The 17433-nt window shown below is 60.3% G+C and overlaps 1 protein-coding gene across 2 annotated transcripts in view; it reads left to right on the top strand.

Annotated features, from left to right (window-relative positions):
* MYH7B (myosin heavy chain 7B) overlaps window positions 1–17433 on the top strand; it is a 40479-nt gene that overhangs the window by 22673 nt on the left and 373 nt on the right. The window contains exons 8-41 of one of the 2 annotated variants that reach the window (XM_045295274.1): window positions 1314–1337; window positions 1475–1567; window positions 1653–1716; window positions 3039–3137; window positions 3266–3369; window positions 3447–3585; window positions 3814–3932; window positions 4034–4183; window positions 4271–4441; window positions 5860–6039; window positions 6130–6262; window positions 6377–6453; window positions 6902–6989; window positions 7187–7304; window positions 9111–9234; window positions 9339–9475; window positions 10072–10327; window positions 11102–11344; window positions 11614–11790; window positions 11877–12022; window positions 12229–12319; window positions 12408–12797; window positions 13234–13360; window positions 13446–13564; window positions 13662–13858; window positions 14427–14776; window positions 14981–15105; window positions 15202–15317; window positions 15655–16051; window positions 16133–16258; window positions 16359–16529; window positions 16621–16725; window positions 16800–16895; window positions 17283–17422. In XM_045295274.1, the coding sequence (XP_045151209.1) occupies window positions 1314–1337; window positions 1475–1567; window positions 1653–1716; window positions 3039–3137; window positions 3266–3369; window positions 3447–3585; window positions 3814–3932; window positions 4034–4183; window positions 4271–4441; window positions 5860–6039; window positions 6130–6262; window positions 6377–6453; window positions 6902–6989; window positions 7187–7304; window positions 9111–9234; window positions 9339–9475; window positions 10072–10327; window positions 11102–11344; window positions 11614–11790; window positions 11877–12022; window positions 12229–12319; window positions 12408–12797; window positions 13234–13360; window positions 13446–13564; window positions 13662–13858; window positions 14427–14776; window positions 14981–15105; window positions 15202–15317; window positions 15655–16051; window positions 16133–16258; window positions 16359–16529; window positions 16621–16725; window positions 16800–16895; window positions 17283–17422 (5192 nt within the window). Of the gene's footprint in view, window positions 1–500; window positions 1338–1474; window positions 1568–1652; window positions 1717–3038; window positions 3138–3265; window positions 3370–3446; window positions 3586–3813; window positions 3933–4033; window positions 4184–4270; window positions 4442–5859; window positions 6040–6129; window positions 6263–6376; window positions 6454–6901; window positions 6990–7186; window positions 7305–9110; window positions 9235–9338; window positions 9476–10071; window positions 10328–11101; window positions 11345–11613; window positions 11791–11876; window positions 12023–12228; window positions 12320–12407; window positions 12798–13233; window positions 13361–13445; window positions 13565–13661; window positions 13859–14426; window positions 14777–14980; window positions 15106–15201; window positions 15318–15654; window positions 16052–16132; window positions 16259–16358; window positions 16530–16620; window positions 16726–16799; window positions 16896–17282; window positions 17423–17433 lie in introns of those variants that run through there. The other variant, XM_013008116.3, reaches the window with a different exon arrangement.

Raw genomic sequence — 17433 nt, 5'->3', positions numbered from 1 at the left:
AGCTTATGCAGGAGGCCTGTAGGCCAAAAAATAATTTTCTGTTTCCCCTGCTGCCAGTCAGAACAGACAGCTTCCTAGGGTTTAGTCAGAGCCATGGGGATTTGTCATTTTCAAGCCAGGGATCAGGGGATGCACTTCTACACCCCATGATTATGTTATGGGTTTAAGGATTTCCAAACCACCCGGGGAACCTGTTTTTCTTTTTTGCTATTTATTTTGTCTTCAAGGTCTGCTGTTCTATTTCTAGCCCCAGAGCTGACTGTTCAAAACTCCAGGGCCTCCTTCTTCTGTCCCCACCCTCCCAGTGACCCCCAAGTGGGCTGCTTCCCCGCCCCCTGCCCCTTCCAGGTGGCAAAGGCCTCCTGCCTCACAAACAGCCCTCCTCCTCGTCCTGTTGAGCCTTGCTTTATTCTGGGGCAATTTTCTTTTTCCTTCTCTTTTTCCCTCCCTTCTTCCATTTTAATTTTTCCTTTTCCCCTATTTGATTTTCTTGGTTTTTGATTTTTGTGTCCGTTTTTGTTGTTGTGGCTGCTGTTTTTGTCTTTCTGTTTGTTTTTGCTATTGACTTTTTGATGCTCTTTCTTCCTTCATCCTCCCCATCCGGTTTCCCCAACTCCCAGGGTCTCCGAGGCCACTGTAGAAAGTTGGGGCTTAGCCCGGTGACAGGAGAGATGGCAGGGACACAGCCAGAAAGGGGGAGGGGTGGAGCCATGGGCTGTGGGATCTGGGCAAGGGCAGGAAACCTGGGCCGGGGCAGCTCTGCCACTGACCTTCTTCATGGCTGAACTAGCTCACGTGGGAACTCGGCTGGCAGGCCCACTTGGAATGGTGGTAGGCACGCCATGGACACAAAGACACCCTGATCACACCCCAGGAGACGCGTGCTGTGGGACATGGAGGCTCGGGGTGGAGCATCTCACAGGAAGAGGGCTCTTCCCGCCTCAGAGCACCGGGAGGTCTTCTCAGAGCAGGGCCGCGCAAGTTGGGTCCTGTCGGTTGTAGTCAGGAAGCTTCTAGGGGCCATATCATGGATGTGGGGATGAAGGGATGCCAAAGAAGCCAGAGACAGAGCTGGGCAAAGGAAGGGCTGTCAGCAGGAGACCCCAGACACAGCCCCTGCCTCGTGGCCCTGGCCAGGGTCTGCTGACCCCACTCTGTAGCATTTCTCCCCCCAACACTCTTGAGAGGATGGTGCTGTGGGGGCACGGGGAGAGCTGGATGTTGAGCTGACTAACCCTCACTGTCCTAACCACCGCCCTCTCCAACGCCATGATGCCTCGGACCCTCTGACTTTGTCTTCCTTCTCCCCCCAGCAATTTCTGGCAACAAAGACAGGGGTGAGTATGGGGCCAGTGTGGGGCAGGCGACTCTGAGGCCGGGGGACCCCTTCATCACAGGGGTGGTCTGCGGGGGTGGGGGGGGGCTGCGTGTTTAGAGCATGTGATTGCCATGGCTGACTGAGCTCTGGGCCCAGGGCACCCTCGAGGATCAAATCATCGAGGCCAACCCCGCCATGGAGTCCTTTGGGAATGCCAAGACGCTGCGGAATGACAACTCATCCCGCTTTGTGAGTGTGGGGAGGTGGGAGGGGCTGGCAGCCCCCGCCGGATGGATCAACCCCCACCGAGGGCTTACTGCCCCTCTGCTCACAGGGCAAGTTCATCCGCATTCACTTTGGCCCCTCTGGGAAGCTGGCATCGGCTGATATCGACAGTTGTGAGTCCCGGGGAGAGACAGAGGGGGGCTGAGGAGGACGGGGTGCAGGGAGAAGGGACAGAGGGCTTGGGTTGAGTCCCATCATCGGGTCCCTTGACCCCTCTTCTGAGCACGTCTCCAGCCTCGAGCTACTGTCCAGCTTAGGCCACCACACCCCTCACCTGGGCCACCATCCGCCCTCTACCTGGGGACCCTGCCTTCCCCCAAGTGACCTTGCTCCAAGCCAGAATGCCCTTTCTCCCGATTCTAAGCTGATGTGTCCTATCCCTGCTTAAAAACCTTCTCTAGACCTCTTCTCCCTGAGGATAGTGACCCCGTGGGGCCCTCGAGAGTGGGCCCTTAGCCTGCCCTAGTCCATCTGTTGGCCCCAGACAGGGCAGGCCTGGCCCCTGGCCCCCTTTTCCTGGCCTGTTCCTCCGGCACACAGCCCCCATCCTTCCAGGGAGCCTTCCCAAACCTTTTTCTTTAGTGTTTCCCACCATGAGCACCCTGCCTGACCCTTCCCTGATGCCCAGGCCACACCCTGCACCTGATACCACACTGGTCTCCTACTTACCTGGCCAGCAAGCGAGTGCTTGCCAGATATACACTGACATAAGGTGCTGGGCAGAGCAGTGTCCACCCGCACCCCAACCCCCACCCCTCAGACAGACTCAAAGTAAGGCCCTGGGCGCGCGCGCACGCGCGTGCGCGCACACACACACACACACACACACACACACACGCACACCCTGCCCCCCCTTGCTGCTGTAGAAACAGGATGAAAGAATGAATGAAAAAGCAAAACCTACACATATGGACACCCCCCCACATACATACACATCTACACACACATATACCACTACATAGACAAATACATCTACACACACAGACACACACACACAGGCATATACTCAATTATAGACATACACACACACATACACACATCTACACACACAGACATATACTCACACATATACACACAAATACACATACACACAGACATATACTCACACATACACAGACATATACTCACACATATACACATACATATACATACACAGACACAGGACTACAGATGGATGCACCTGGCCTGAGGCATACATTCATGAACACATACACACAAAAAATATATCTGCACGGAGCCTCTAATACGCAGACAGACACACAGGCATAGTCCCACACAAGGACACATGTACACCAATGGTAAGGCACCCTTCTCAACTCATGTGGGTGCACACACTGACATGACACCTTTGTATGCCCTCCCCTCACCCCCACGGGCATGATCCACTCTGGTGGAGTGGGGGCAGTGGCTGACCCAGCATCTTCTCCTCTCCCAGATCTCCTGGAGAAGTCTCGGGTGATCTTCCAGCTGCCCGGCGAGCGTGGCTACCACGTCTACTACCAGATCCTCTCCGGGAAGAAGCCAGAGCTGCAGGGTGAGGGCTGGGTGGGGTGGGGGGACCAGAAACTCTGGCTGCAGAAGAGGTCCTGAGACAGCCACCATCGAGGGGGGAATGACTGGCTGAACACAGCCCGACTGCCTCTTCTGCCCCTGCGCCCCCAGATATGCTGCTGCTGTCCATGAACCCCTACGACTACCACTTCTGCAGCCAGGGCGTTATCACAGTGGACAACATGAATGACGGAGAGGAGCTCATTGCCACCGACGTACGGGCGGGGCAGGGTCCCTGGGGTGGGTAGCTGGCCCTGGCGGTGCCCTGACTCCTGGGCACTCCCCACTGCAGCATGCCATGGACATCCTGGGTTTCAGCACGGATGAGAAGTGTGCCTGCTATAAGATCGTGGGTGCCCTCCTGCACTTCGGCAACATGAAGTTCAAGCAGAAGCAACGGGAGGAGCAGGCCGAGGCTGACGGCACCGAGAGTGAGGGAGCCCGGCCCACCTTGCCCCAGAACCTTTGACCTCAGCTTTATAGGCCCTCATTCTTCACCTCCAGATCCTCAACCTCCTCTCCTGGCTTACAAACTGCTGGCCTTCAACTACCACCCCTCTCCAGTTCCACCTCTGAACCCCCAGTTAAGGCCCATAGAACCCCCCAGGTGTTCACACAGGTAGCTGCCTCCTTCTCATCCCTCGTCTGTGCCCTACCAGGTGCTGACAAGGCTGCCTACCTGATGGGTGTCAGCAGTGGGGACCTCCTCAAAGGCCTTCTGCACCCCCGGGTCCGGGTAGGAAACGAATACGTCACCAAGGGCCAGAGCGTGGAGCAGGTGTGCTGCTGGCTGGCTGGGGCTACCACAGGCCATCCTGGGGCCACCAGGGCCTAACTCCTTTCCTGGCCGGTCCCAGCCAAGCCTCGCTGTGCTTCCAGGTGGTGTTTGCCGTGGGGGCCCTGGCCAAGGCCACCTATGACCGGCTGTTCCGTTGGCTGGTGTCTCGGATCAACCAGACGCTGGACACCAAGCTGCCCCGACAGTTCTTCATCGGGGTCCTGGACATTGCTGGCTTTGAGATCTTTGAGGTGTGTCTGGGCTGGGGGGGGACCCAGGGTGAAGAGAGGCCCTGGTGGACTTTGGGGGCCTGCTGAGGCCACCCTTCCCCCTCGCAGTTCAACAGCTTCGAGCAGCTGTGCATCAACTTCACCAACGAGAAGCTGCAGCAGTTCTTCAACCAGCACATGTTCGTGCTGGAGCAGGAGGAGTACAAGCGCGAGGGCATCGACTGGGTCTTCATCGACTTCGGTCTCGACCTGCAGCCCTGCATCGACCTCATTGAGAAGGTGGGCCCGGGACCACGGCCCTGCGAGGGTTGTGCGCTGTGTGTGAGCACGCATGGGGGGTGGGGTAGGTGCCTTTGTGTGATGAGCTGAACTTGAGTGTGGGCGTGAGGGCATGGCCGTGTCTGATGAGGTGTGTTGGAGATGGAGCATCGGCGAGTGTGCCCGAGCGTGTGTGTCCAGAGGCCTCGACAACAGCCCCTCCTGGGCGCACACAGAACCCCGCCACAAGCACCAGGACCTCCGAGCTGCCCAGGGAGTGAGGCAGGGTGTGTGCGCGTGCTTCGTTATGACTGAATGTCCTCATTATTCAGAGAGCGGAAGAAAGAACATTTGGGGAACGGGTAGAGCGCGGAGAGAGTCTGAAGGACACCAAGCTTCACCTTAGCGTTTTGGCTAACCCACTGTCCTTGGGCGTGGTCAGGTCACTCAGCGAGCCTACAGAACAGACTGCACCGTGGGGGTTCCAGACTAACCCTGGTGGAAGCAGACTGCCCATCTGTCTGCTGAGGGGCAGCTGGTGGGTTTGAACTGCTGCCCTTTGTGTTTGCAGCTGAGCACTTAACCCCTGCACTCTGTGGGCTCTGTAGCACTTTGGTTCATTTCCTCCAAATTTGTTGCCTCGGGCACCTTTTCCCTTTCCTGATGGCTGCTCCATTTCATAGGTAAACCTTTTCCTCGAACACCTGGCCTGAGTGTCGTCGAGGAAGGCAGGGTAGTCTAGGCAGCAGGCGCTTGGTGACCACTGCAGTGGTTGGCAGCCTTGTGCTATAAAGGGCCGCCATTGAAGATTTCCGTTTTCCCGTTTGTAGGCTAAGGAGTTGAGGCCTCACCAGATCTAAAGGCCCCACAGCTAAGCATCGAGCACGCTGAGCTGCAGACTCCGTGTCTTTCTTTTCCTGCGGCCTCTGGTCATGTTTGGGTGGGACCGTGGGCGTGGCAGGGGAGTGGGTGCTGAGGCTCACACTGTTTGTGAGCCAAGAAAGGAGCCCTGGAGGCCTGGTGGTTGCACAGTGGGCTGCTGAACCACAGAGTCAGCAGTTCAAAACTGCCAGCAGCTCTGTGGGAGAAAGATGTGGCTCTTCTACTGGGTTAGTCTTGGAAACCCACAGGAGCAGGTCGGCCCAATCTCGTAGGGTCACTGTGAGTTGGCAGCGACTCGATGGCACTGGGCTTATGAGCCAAGTGAACTCAAGGCTGCAAGCCACACAAGGCACCGGAAGCCCACCCAGCCATAAACATTCCTTCTCACCTGGAGGCCAGGGCTCTTGACTCTTTGTCCCTGGGGTGGGAGTGGGGGGGAGATGGCCAAGGTGGGGGGTCTGGAAAGACTCCAAGAACACAGGGCTTTGAGGAGCGGGGGCTTAAACTTCACCAGGAAGGAGGGCCCGAGACTCCCCCAAACGTGTTCCTTGTCCCAGCCGCTGGGCATCCTTTCCATCCTGGAGGAAGAGTGCATGTTCCCCAAGGCCTCTGATGCCAGCTTCCGGGCCAAGCTCTACGACAACCACGCTGGCAAGTCGCCCAATTTCCAGCAGCCGCGGCCTGACAAGAAGCGCAAGTACCAGGCCCACTTCGAGGTGGTCCACTACGCAGGCGTGGTAGGTGCTTGCTGGGCCCCCACTGACAGCCACCCTCCTCCCCATTGCCGTCCCCCAGCTACTCAGCCCCACCTCACCCCCCCCCATCAGGTGCCATACAGCATCGTGGGCTGGCTGGAGAAAAACAAGGACCCCTTGAATGAGACAGTGGTCCCCATCTTCCAGAAGTCACAGAACAGGCTGTTGGCCATGCTGTACGAGAACTACGCGGGCTCCTGCTCCAGTGAGTCCCCAGGGCCAGCTCGTGTCCCTGCCCGGCAGGGGGTGGGGTGGGGGGAGGGCACGCGTGCTCATAGTCACACCCCTGGAGTGACGGCTGCCCCCTTACCCCTCCTAGCTGAGCCCCCCAAGTCAGGGGTGAAAGAGAAGCGTAAGAAGGCGGCATCCTTCCAGACGGTGTCCCAGCTGCATAAGGTGAGCCCCACTACACACCCAACCGTCCCCTGCCGCCTTCACCCCTGCTCTGCCCCCTGCACCCCGGGCGGGTGGCCGTTAAGACTTGCAGTGATGTTTAACTCCTGTCCACGTGAACATCACAGCAAGTCTGTGCTGCTTCCCGTCCCCACACTGCCTGAGCAGGGCTGACAGGGAAGGCATGGGGGCTGCGGTGGTGGTGGGGGGCTCAACCCCGGTGTGGGGTGGTGGGGTGGTGGGGCAGAGACTTAGTGGGACAGGACAGGGAGGCTTTGGGGATGGTGAGGGGAACCCATCCGGAGACGAGGACAGAAGGCTATCTATATGGATCAGGAGTCCGGGAAACGGCGGTGTCGAGGCAGGTTAGGCACGCGTCCACTGTCCAATTCCGGTTCTCTGCCCCTTTGTGCCTTCTCCCCACTCTCTCCCCACTCTCTCCCCCTCCCAGGAGAACCTGAACAAGCTGATGACCAACCTGCGGGCCACCCAGCCCCACTTCGTCCGTTGCATAGTCCCCAACGAGAACAAGACCCCAGGTAGTCACCAGGGCTGGCCTGGCAGGGGTGGGGACACGTCGGTGCCAGGGTAGCAGGGCCAGGCCCAGAAAGCTGCATCTGCCCTGTGCTCAGGTGCTGACTGGCTACAATAAGCCTGTTCTTCCTCCTCGGCTCTGAAGGTGAGGCCACTGATCTCTGACCTTCTCCTTGAACCGCCCCCCCCCCCCCTTATCCAGGAGTCATGGATGCCTTCTTGGTGCTCCACCAGCTACGCTGCAATGGGGTCTTGGAGGGAATCCGGATCTGCCGCCAAGGGTTCCCCAACCGGCTGCTCTACGCCGACTTCCGGCAGCGGTTAGTGTCTCCCTGCTGAGCCCTGACTCCTGCCTCTTCTGCAAAAACCCCTCATATTGGATCAGGGCCCACCCTGCTCCCATATGACTGCAGGTTAACTGATACATCCACAGAGGCCTGATTTCCAAGAGGGGTGGCATGGCAGGTCCCGCAGGTAGGGCTTCAGCATCTCTTTGTCAGGAGAGAGCTCACCCGTAACATGGGGATAGTGGATTGAACGAACACGGCCACCATGCATTGCCTCTGGCAGACACTTTAAACAGGGAATCGAGGTTGGGACTGGATTTCCACTTGGAGCTCAGGGGAGCAGACAGAGCTGAAAGTTGACTTGGGTATTAACGGAGAATCTTTATATAGGAGCCCTAGTGAGGCGGTGGTTAAAGCACCCCACAGCTAACCGAAGGTCAGCAGTTCAAACCTGCTAGCTGCTCAGAAGGAGAAAAACTTGCTGTCTACTTCTGTGACCCTTGCTGCCTTGGCAGCTTTGTGGGGCAGCTCTACTCTGCCGGGGGTGTCTCGTGTCTCCTGAGTTGGAACGGGTTTCTTTGTATTTAGCTCGGTCCACAGGGAGCGTCCGTCACTCCTTTGAGCTCCTTCCCCCTCCCTTGACAGGTGGGAATTGGACGCACTCTGAGGTCCATTGTTCTTTCCTCCTTTCAAAAGTATCTGTGGTCATCGACATTCGTACAGGGTGAGCGGGCTTCAAAAAGCTCATGGAGAAATTCCATTCTCCCTTTTAAAAAAAAACATTTTATTGGATATCATACAACTCTTATCACAATCCACACATACATCAATTGTGTAAAGCACACTTATACATTCGTTGCCCTCATTATTCTCAAAACTCTCGCTTTCCGCTTAGACTCCTGGAATCAGCTCCTCATCCTTTTCCCCCCTCCCCCTCCCTCATGAACCCTTGATGATTTATAAATTACTATTTTATCCCATTCTCTTTATAAAAATAGGTATTGCAGCTTTATTGATTATATTTTCTCACGGAGGTCCCCCTCAGACATTAAATTTAGGCTGATAGCCACCCCCACCCCATCCCCAGTCGGTGACAGTTTTTTCCTTCCACGTGGCAATCTTGCTTTGAGAAGGAGCCGTGGTGGCATAGGGCCTTCCCATTGGGATGCTAGCCACACGGTCAGTAGGTTAAACCCACCAGCCACTGCTCAGGAGAGAGGGCCGCTTTCTGCTCGCATCAGGAGCTGTCCCGTCCCAGCAGCCCACAGGCCCGTCTCGTCCGCCCAGGGGCTCAGTGAGTCGGAACGGACTCGATGGCGGTGGGTTTGGAGATGGTTCCTGATCACCAGGCCTCTATCTACACTTTCAAGTTGTTATGGCTATCAAATATCGGATAGTCTCCTTTATTTAATCTATTAACCTCCCTCTTGGAGGGTCCTTTCCAGGTTCTAGAGCTCCACAGCCAGCCTTACCCACACAGGTGTGCAGGTGTGTCCACGCCAGGAGTGGGAGAACTGGGAGCCCTTGCTCATTTTTATAAGAATTGTCTCTCAAACATTTCTTCAGTTTGTGGCCTTCTTCATCTCACTGACCTTAATGATAAAACTGTTATATGCCTTTTGTGAAAGCCGCAACCTTCTGAAGACGTTGACTGCCGAATGCATGTAAGCACAGTCCCAAGTCTTTAAGCAGCGTGTGCCCAGTGCCCACCAGCCCGTGGTGGTACCTCTGTTCCAGCCCGAGGGCCCAGCAGTAACTTCCCTCACTCCACCCCAGCCTTCTCGGCCAGGCCTTCCCACCTCAGTCACTGTCCTGAGCGGCTCTGCCACGCCCTCCCAGGTACCGCATCCTGAACCCCAGCGCCATCCCCGATGACACCTTTGTGGACAGCAGGAAGGCTACTGAGCAGCTGCTGGCCTCGCTGGCTCTGGACCACACCCAGTACCAGTTTGGCCACACCAAGGTCAGGCCATCCCAGCGCTTGGGCTTACCCCATTGGGCAGGGGCTGTGCTGGCAGTTGGGGTCCCACGTGACCCCAAACCAACTTCACACCCCCACCCTTCCAGGTGTTCTTCAAGGCCGGGCTCCTGGGGACCTTGGAAGAACTTCGAGACCAGCGTCTGGCCAAGGTCCTGACGCTGCTGCAGGCGCGGAGCCGGGGCTGTCTCATGCGCCTGGAGTACCGGCGCCTGCTGGGAGGCAGGTGTGTGTGTGTGAGAGAGCGGTAGGGGGGAGGCCACTGTCCCTCAGCTCACACTACAGAGCCACCACACCCCAGGCCTTGTCATCTGGTTACCCCCCATGTTTGATTGGAGTGGCTGAAGGGACAAGGATTGCTTGTGTCCGCCCAACCCCAGTCTCCATTTCCGCCTCAAAGATGGGGGTGGGGTGCGAGTACTTGCCCTTGGCCCTTGCACTCCAGGCCAGCCCAGGGCACACCCAGAGTAATGCCAGCAGGACTAGGAGTACTGCTAAGAGCCTGGCCCTGGCGCTATCTGCATAATCTGGCTTAATGTAAGACCATCTCCAGAGGGGGCGGCTGTGAGAGCCTGTCTTGTCTATCCGTCCGAGACACACAGCAGCTGGCAAGTGCTAGGCACGGGAACGTGAGCCCACCAGACTGACTCCAGAACTGGGGCCTCTGCCCGTGGCTTCCGGACACCCACGAGCTGTGTGGCCTCACCTATAAAACAGGGCCCAGACCCCCCCTTCAGGGCCCAGGGAGACAACCCAGGGAGGGTGCCCAGGGCAGAGTCCGGCCCATGGAGGGCACAGCACTGAACCGCCGCCCCTGCCCAGGGACGCCCTGTTCACCATCCAGTGGAACATCCGTGCCTTCAACGCCGTCAAGAACTGGTCATGGATGAAACTTTTCTTCAAGATGAAGCCCCTGCTGCGCTCGGCGCAGGCCGAGGAGGAGCTGGCGGCCCTGCGTGCAGAGCTGCGGGGACTGCGAGGGGCGCTGGCCACTGCTGAGGCCAAGCGCCAGGAGCTGGAGGAGACACATGTCAGCGTCACCCAGGAGAAGAATGACCTGGCCTTGCAGCTCCAGGCAGTGAGTGGGCGCGGGGGCAGCAGGCTCCCCCTTGGTGCTTGGCCTGCTCTGAGGAGCCACCTGACTAGACCCTTGGTCAGGATGAGCCGTGTGGGTCTGCGGCATGCTCCCTGCTCCCTGCCCAGGGGCACACGGGTGCTTCCTGCCTCTGGGCTCTGGCCAGCCTCCGTGTGTGTGTCCACCTTCCCTGCCCAGGTTGTGCCCAAGCTGGCATCCTGTGAAAGCTGCAGAGGGAGCCCCTACCCCCCACCCCTGGCAGCGCTGTGTCCCCAAAACATACCCATGCTCCAGGCACTACTGATAACCAGAGTCCAGAGCTCCCCAAGTCCACAGAGCCACTTCTCTCAGCAGACTCTTGAGAACCACCTGTGTGGCCGCTCCAGGCTAGCGTTGGTGAGATGGCCGTGAGGTCACACAAGTCACCAGCTCGCTCACACAGGGACAACTGTGCAGCCAGGCCCTGCGGAAACAGCAGGGGGAGATTCAGAAACAACACCCCCTCTCTTCTACCTCAGCCTCCCCCCAGCCCAAGGCCTAGCCCTGCTCAGGTCAAACTGGTACAGGGCTTCCCTCTTAGAGCCTTTGTGGGTCTCTGTCTGGGTGACCCCAGCCTGCCCGACCTTCCCTTCTGCCCTGTCCCATCCTCTCCCAGTGCCCCATGCCTGAGCCCCTTCAGAGCCCGGCGGAGTGTGGACAGATGGCCTGGCGGGCAGGGGTCCTTCAGCCCGTCTACTTGATTCTGCCCGGCCCTTGCCCCATCCCCTCGCCCTCCAGGAGCAAGACAACCTGGCCGACGCCGAGGAGCGCTGCCATTTGCTGATCAAGTCCAAGGTGCAGCTGGAGGCGAAGGTGAAGGAAATGAGCGAGCGGCTGGAGGACGAGGAGGAGGTGAACGCAGACCTGGCTGCCCGCCGGCGCAAGCTGGAGGATGAGTGCACGGAGCTTAAGAAGGACATTGACGACCTGGAGCTGACGCTGGCCAAGGCCGAGAAGGAGAAGCAGGCCACCGAGAACAAGGTAGAGCTGGGCCGATGCTGCGCCTGCTGGGGGCTCTGCCAGGCCCGCGCCCACTACCCTCCGTGGGTCTCTGTCCGTCAGCTCTCCGGTGGGGTCAAAGGAAGCACTTCCTTTGCTGGGGAGGGCAAGGGGGAGGACTCAGGGCCAGAATGAGCCACAGACAGAAGCTGAAGGTCCCATAGCTAGACGGGGCAGACTCGAGCCCAGTGGCCGCTCAAACCAGCCAGTGTGGGGAGGGACATGCCCATGGTGACCCTGGCCCCGCCCAGGTGAAGAACCTGACGGAGGAGATGGCCACGCTGGATGAGTCAGTGGCCAGGCTGAGCAAAGAGAAGAAGGCTTTGCAGGAGGCCCACCAGCAGGCCCTGGGCGACCTGCAGGCCGAGGAGGATCGGGTCAGCGCCCTGGCCAAGGCCAAGATCAGGCTGGAGCAGCAGGTGGAGGACGTGAGTGGGCCTCGCTGAGGGCTGTGGGGTGGCGCTGGCACGGGCGGTGGCCGGCCTGACTGCACTGAGCTCCGGTCCTCCCACAGCTGGAGTGCTCCCTGGAGCAGGAGAAGAAGCTCCGCATAGACTCGGAGAGGGCCAAGCGCAAGCTCGAGGGCGACCTGAAGCTGACACAGGAGACGGTGGCAGACGCCACCCAGGACAAGCAGCAGCTGGAGGAAAAGCTCAAGAAGTAGGCATGGGGGTGGGCGGCAGACGTGACCCACCTGCACTCCCTAACGGGCCCTGCTCCCGCTCGACCAGGGGGTCTGGGCTGGGACCAGGCCATGGGAAGGTCATTTGAGGAGGCTGTGTGGTGTTGGTGGAGGGGGAGGGGATATTTCTCTGGGGCCCTGGGCCTGGTGGGGCCCAGGGTTCATGGCCACCCTGCAACCCCAGGAAGGACTCCGAGTTGAGTCAGCTGAGCCTGCGTGTGGAGGATGAGCAGCTCTTGGGGGCCCAGCTGCAGAAGAAGATCAAGGAGCTGCAGGTGTGTAGCGGGGACGGCCCGAGGCAGGGGGGCCAAGGCTCAGAGGGATGCTGCCCACCAGCTGCCCGCGTCCACCCGCGCGCCGCAGGCTCGCGCAGAGGAGCTGGAAGAGGAGCTGGAGGCAGAGCGGGCGGCCCGGGCGCGCGTGGAGAAACAGCGGGCCGAGGCGGCCCGGGAGCTGGAGGAGCTGAGCGAGCGGCTGGAGGAGGCGGGCGGCGCGTCGGCCGGGCAGCGCGAGGGCTGCCGCAAGCGCGAGGCGGAGCTGGGGCGGCTGCGGCGGGAGCTGGAGGAGGCGGCGCTGCGACACGAGGCCACGGTGGCGGCGCTGCGGCGCAAGCAGGCCGACAGCGCCGCCGAGCTGAGCGAGCAGGTGGACAGCCTGCAGCGGGTGCGGCAGAAGCTGGAGAAGGAGAAGAGCGAGCTCCGCATGGAGGTGGATGATCTGGGCGCCAACGTGGAGACGCTGGCCCGGGGCAAGGTGTCTACCTCCTCCACCCCCATCTCTGCCCCTGCCCTCCCCCTCGACCTGGGCTCCACCCTGGTTTATCCAGACCCAAGTCCCGCTCCTAAACCAGTCCCCGACTCCAGGTCATTTCTGTCCCTGCATCCAACTTTAGGTTTGACCTTTGACTCAGCCCTTGACCTCTAATCTGACTGCTAATATCCAACCTGTTTGACCTCTGAGCACTTCCCTCGGGCCTGGACTAACTCCGCCTTCAGACCACCCTAACCATATCCTGACCACCTGACTAGGAGTTTGCTCACTTTACTGATAAGCCCACCTGCTTGGCTCTAAACCCAGCAGAATCCTGACCTGGAACCCGGGGCTATAATCTCCGGCTTCCTGGGCCCCTATCTAACCCACCCTGCCCTCTCATTCGCAAACTCATCCTGACGTGTGCCCTGGGTGCCAGGCCAGCGCAGAGAAGCTGTGCCGGACATACGAGGACCAGCTAAGTGAGGCCAAGATCAAGGTGGAGGAGCTGCAACGGCAGCTAGGGGACGCCAGCACCCAGCGCGGGCGGCTACAAACCGAGAACGGTGAGGGCCCAGCCCGAGCTCGGCTGCCCCCACCCCCCCACCGGAACCTGCTTGACCAGCCCCACCTGCCCCTCTTGGCCCTCAGGGGAGCTGAGCCGCCTGCTGGAGGAGAAGGAGTCTCTGCTCAGCCAGCTAAGCCGTGGGAAGACCTCGGCTGCCCAGAGCCTGGAGGAGCTGCGGAGGCAGCTGGAGGAGGAGAGCAAGGTGGGCAGGCACTGGCTGCCACTGAGCTGGGGGTGAGGGTGGGGAGTTGTGGCTGGCCCAGTGGCTGGCCCAGTGCTGAGGTCCCGTGTTGCTGCAGGCCAAGAGCGCGCTGGCCCACGCCGTGCAGGCGCTGCGGCACGACTGCGACCTCCTGCGGGAGCAGCACGAGGAGGAGGCGGAGGCCCAGGCCGAGCTGCAGCGGCTGCTGTCCAAGGCCAATGCCGAGGTGGCCCAGTGGAGGAGCAAGTACGAGGCAGATGCCATCCAGAGGACAGAGGAGCTGGAAGAGGCCAAGTGAGTGCCCACCCGCCCGCCTCAGCCTGCCCCTGCCCTGAAGGCCCTTGTTCTATGGCGCCAAACTCTTCAAACCAGAAGCCAGCCTGAACCCGGGCCACTCCACTTGTGCCGTTTCCACCCGGTTCTCGAGAATGCGGGTGATGTAAAGGAAGCAGTGGCTGCTGGGTGGGCCGTGGTTCTGCCTCGGCTCCTGTCTGTGTGTCTGTGCTTGTGCCAGCCCCTCGCAAAGCCGAGGAAGCAAGTGCAACCTCTAGGAACGACTTGGGTTAGCAAACTGGGCCAAACCTAACCCGTCCTGACCACCTTTTTAATAGCTAGGTTTCTGGGCGCATAGCCCCCCGTCCCATTCATTCACATACTGTCGCTTATCTGACACCATCCAGGCAGCTGAGACAGACATCGGAAAGCCTAGACCACGTAGCTATCCGGCCCTTGCCACCACAAAGTTTGCTGACCGACCCGTGTGCACCAATGTTTTTGACAGACAATGGGGTTTTGCTCGAGCCCTGCTGGGGTCACTTGTGGTCAGCTCCACAGCCCATGCCTGTCTGCTCCTGTGGCCCAGGAAGAAGCTGGCTCTGCGGCTGCAGGAGGCAGAGGAGGGGGTAGAGGCCGCGCACGCCAAATGCTCCTCGCTGGAGAAGGCCAAATTGCGGCTGCAGACGGAGTCGGAGGACGTGACCCTGGAGCTGGAGCGGGCGACCTCCGCAGCGGCAGCGCTGGACAAGAAGCAGCGGCACCTGGAGCGGGCGCTGGAGGAGCGGCGGCGGCAGGAGGAGGAGACGCAGCGGGAGCTGGAGGCGGCCCAGAGGGAGGCCAGGAGTCTGGGCACAGAGCTCTTCCGGCTGCGGCACAGCCACGAGGAGGCCCTGGAGGCCTTGGAGACGCTCAAGCGGGAGAACAAGAACCTGCAGGGTAGGGCCTGTCCCTGGTCATGGAACCGCCCTGCGGCCGCGGTCACCTCTCAACCCTCCCAAGAGCACAGGGGTCTGGAGCCATCTGAGAATCAGCTCAGTCACACGGGCTTGAGGGGCTTGCCTGAAGTTGGGGGGCAGTCCCCCTGGACTTAGGTGTGAATGAGGAACCTGGGCTGGGCCTTCAGTGCTGTCTGTCTTGCAGAGGAGATCAGTGACCTCACAGACCAGCTTAGTCTTGGTGGGAAAAGCATCCAGGAGCTGGAGAAAGCGAAGAAGGCGCTAGAAGGGGAGAAGAGTGAGCTGCAGGCAGCCCTGGAGGAGGCCGAGGTCAGGAGCTGGCCGCAGGGGAAGGGGGGGATGGGTGCTGGTCTCCTCGACCCTGTGCTCATGGCCCCCGACTCCTATACTACCCACTGTCCCCAGGGGGCTTTGGAGCTGGAGGAGACCAAGACTCTGCGGATCCAACTAGAACTATCCCAAGTCAAGGCTGAAGTGGACCGGAAGTTGGCAGAGAAAGATGAAGAGTGTGCTAATCTCAGGTGTGGGATGCAGGGCCTGTCCATAGGCTCCCACACACCTTCCCCCGCCCCCCCACCTCCAGGGGAAAGCGGGCCACCTGTGCTTGCTGAGCCCCTACATCCCGTCTGCCCTCCCTGAGGACTTTCCTAGGTAGGGACCACTGCCCGTTTCGGAGATGACTCCCAGCAGGTAGAGGATGTGCCCCAAAATGGGTCGATCCAGTCCACCTATCTGCTCCTGAGCTTCCCTCCTCTCGTCCATGAACTTGCTCTGGTTGGGCAGCAGCAGGGAGACCGGAGGAGCCCATGTCTCCAGTCCTCGGGACAATTCCAACAGCTCCTCCCTCTGCCCCCACAGGCGCAACCACCAGCGGGCAGTGGAGTCCCTGCAGGCCTCACTGGACGCAGAGACGAGGGCACGCAATGAGGCCCTGCGGCTCAAGAAGAAGATGGAGGGCGACCTCAATGACCTGGAGCTGCAGCTGGGGCACGCCACCAGGCAGGCCATGGAGGCACAGGCAGCCACCCGGCTGCTGCAGGCCCAGCTCAAGGAGGAGCAGGCAGGCCGGGACGAGGAGCAGCGGCTGGCGGCTGAGCTCCGGGAGCAGGCGCAGGCCCTGGAGAGGCGGGCTGCTCTGCTGACCTCAGAGCTGGAGGAGCTGCGGGCCGCCCTGGAGCAGGGTGAGCGCTGCCGGCGGCTGGCGGAACAGGAGCTGGTGGAGGCCACCGAGCGCCTCAACCTTTTGCACTCGCAGGTGGGGACCCAGAACTCACGAGGATAAGTGGGTGGTGGTTGGGAGGCTGGCCGGCCCGCCCTGAGGCTTTGCTTCCCCCAGAACACAGGCCTCCTGAGTCAGAAGAAGAAGCTCGAGGTGGACTTGGCCCAGCTGAGCGGGGAGGTGGAAGAGGCTGCCCAGGAGAGGCGAGAAGCTGAAGAGAAGGCCAAAAAAGCCATCACTGATGTAGGGCAGTGCCGGGGCCGCGGGGGACCCAAGGCAGGTCCCAAAGAGCCGCCCTCCATGGGGACTGGTCAGCTCCTGACTACCACCTCTCTGCTCCCAGGCGGCCATGATGGCTGAGGAGCTGAAAAAGGAGCAAGACACAAGCGCACACCTGGAGCGCATGAAGAAGACCCTGGAGCAGACGGCGCGGGAGCTTCAGGCCCGGCTGGAGGAAGCCGAACAAGCTGCCCTCCGGGGCGGGAAGAAGCAGGTGCAGAAGCTGGAGGCCAAGGTGTGTGCCATGCTTCGTGGCCCCTCCCTTGACCAGGGCGGGTCAGCTCGAGGGCAGGCTTGGGCATCAGGTCCATCTGCTCCTCTTGAAGGTGCGGGAGCTGGAGGCCGAGCTGGACGCCGAGCAGAAGAAACACTCAGAGGCCCTCAAGGGGGTGCGGAAGCACGAGCGCCAGGTCAAGGAGCTCGCCTACCAGGTAGGTTCCTGGGTGCCCTGGCGGGGCAGCCCGGGCTGGCCAGGCCAGGTCAAACACGAGTCTCCTTTGCTCAGGCTGAGGAGGACAGGAAGAACCTGGCCCGCATGCAGGACCTGGTGGACAAGCTGCAGAGCAAGGTCAAGAGCTACAAGCGCCAGTTTGAGGAGGCGGTGAGCAAGTCCTCGGCGGGGTGCTTGTGGTGACTCCACTGCACTCGTGTGCTCTGGCAACTAGGGGTTCAGGGCGCGTGGCCAGCCCTGGTCCGTCTCTGGGCTGTGGTTTCCCCCAGAGTGGCCTGGCTGGGGGGACATGCACAACTGGAAGAGGCTCCATGTTCCCAGCTCGGTGACCCCATTGTCCTGGTGGATCTCGTGCGTGTCTCTGCTGGACAAGTTCTGCCACAGGGTCACCGCCACGTGTGAGGGGTGAGGGGGTGGCGCGGGCAGGAGCACCTGCGGGCAGTGGTCTCCAGAGCAGAGTTGAAGTGCCAGAAGCCCACCTCCTCTTCAGCATGGGTAGAACTGACATGGTCAGCTAAGGCCCTGCTGTGTCCATAGGAGCAGCAGGCCAACACCAACCTGGCCAAGTATCGCAAGGCCCAGCATGAGCTGGATGACGCAGAGGAGCGAGCAGACATGGCAGAGACACAGGCCAATAAGCTGCGGGCGCGGACCCGGGATGCCCTGGGCCCCAAGGTGAGTGGGGCTC

The sequence above is a fragment of the Echinops telfairi genome, unplaced genomic scaffold (assembly GCF_000313985.2).
Source record: "Echinops telfairi isolate 266 unplaced genomic scaffold, ASM31398v2 ScPeMD7_5592;HRSCAF=6446, whole genome shotgun sequence".
NCBI lineage: Eukaryota > Metazoa > Chordata > Mammalia > Afrosoricida > Tenrecidae > Echinops > Echinops telfairi.
This window is presented reverse-complemented; position numbering and strand designations above follow the sequence as displayed.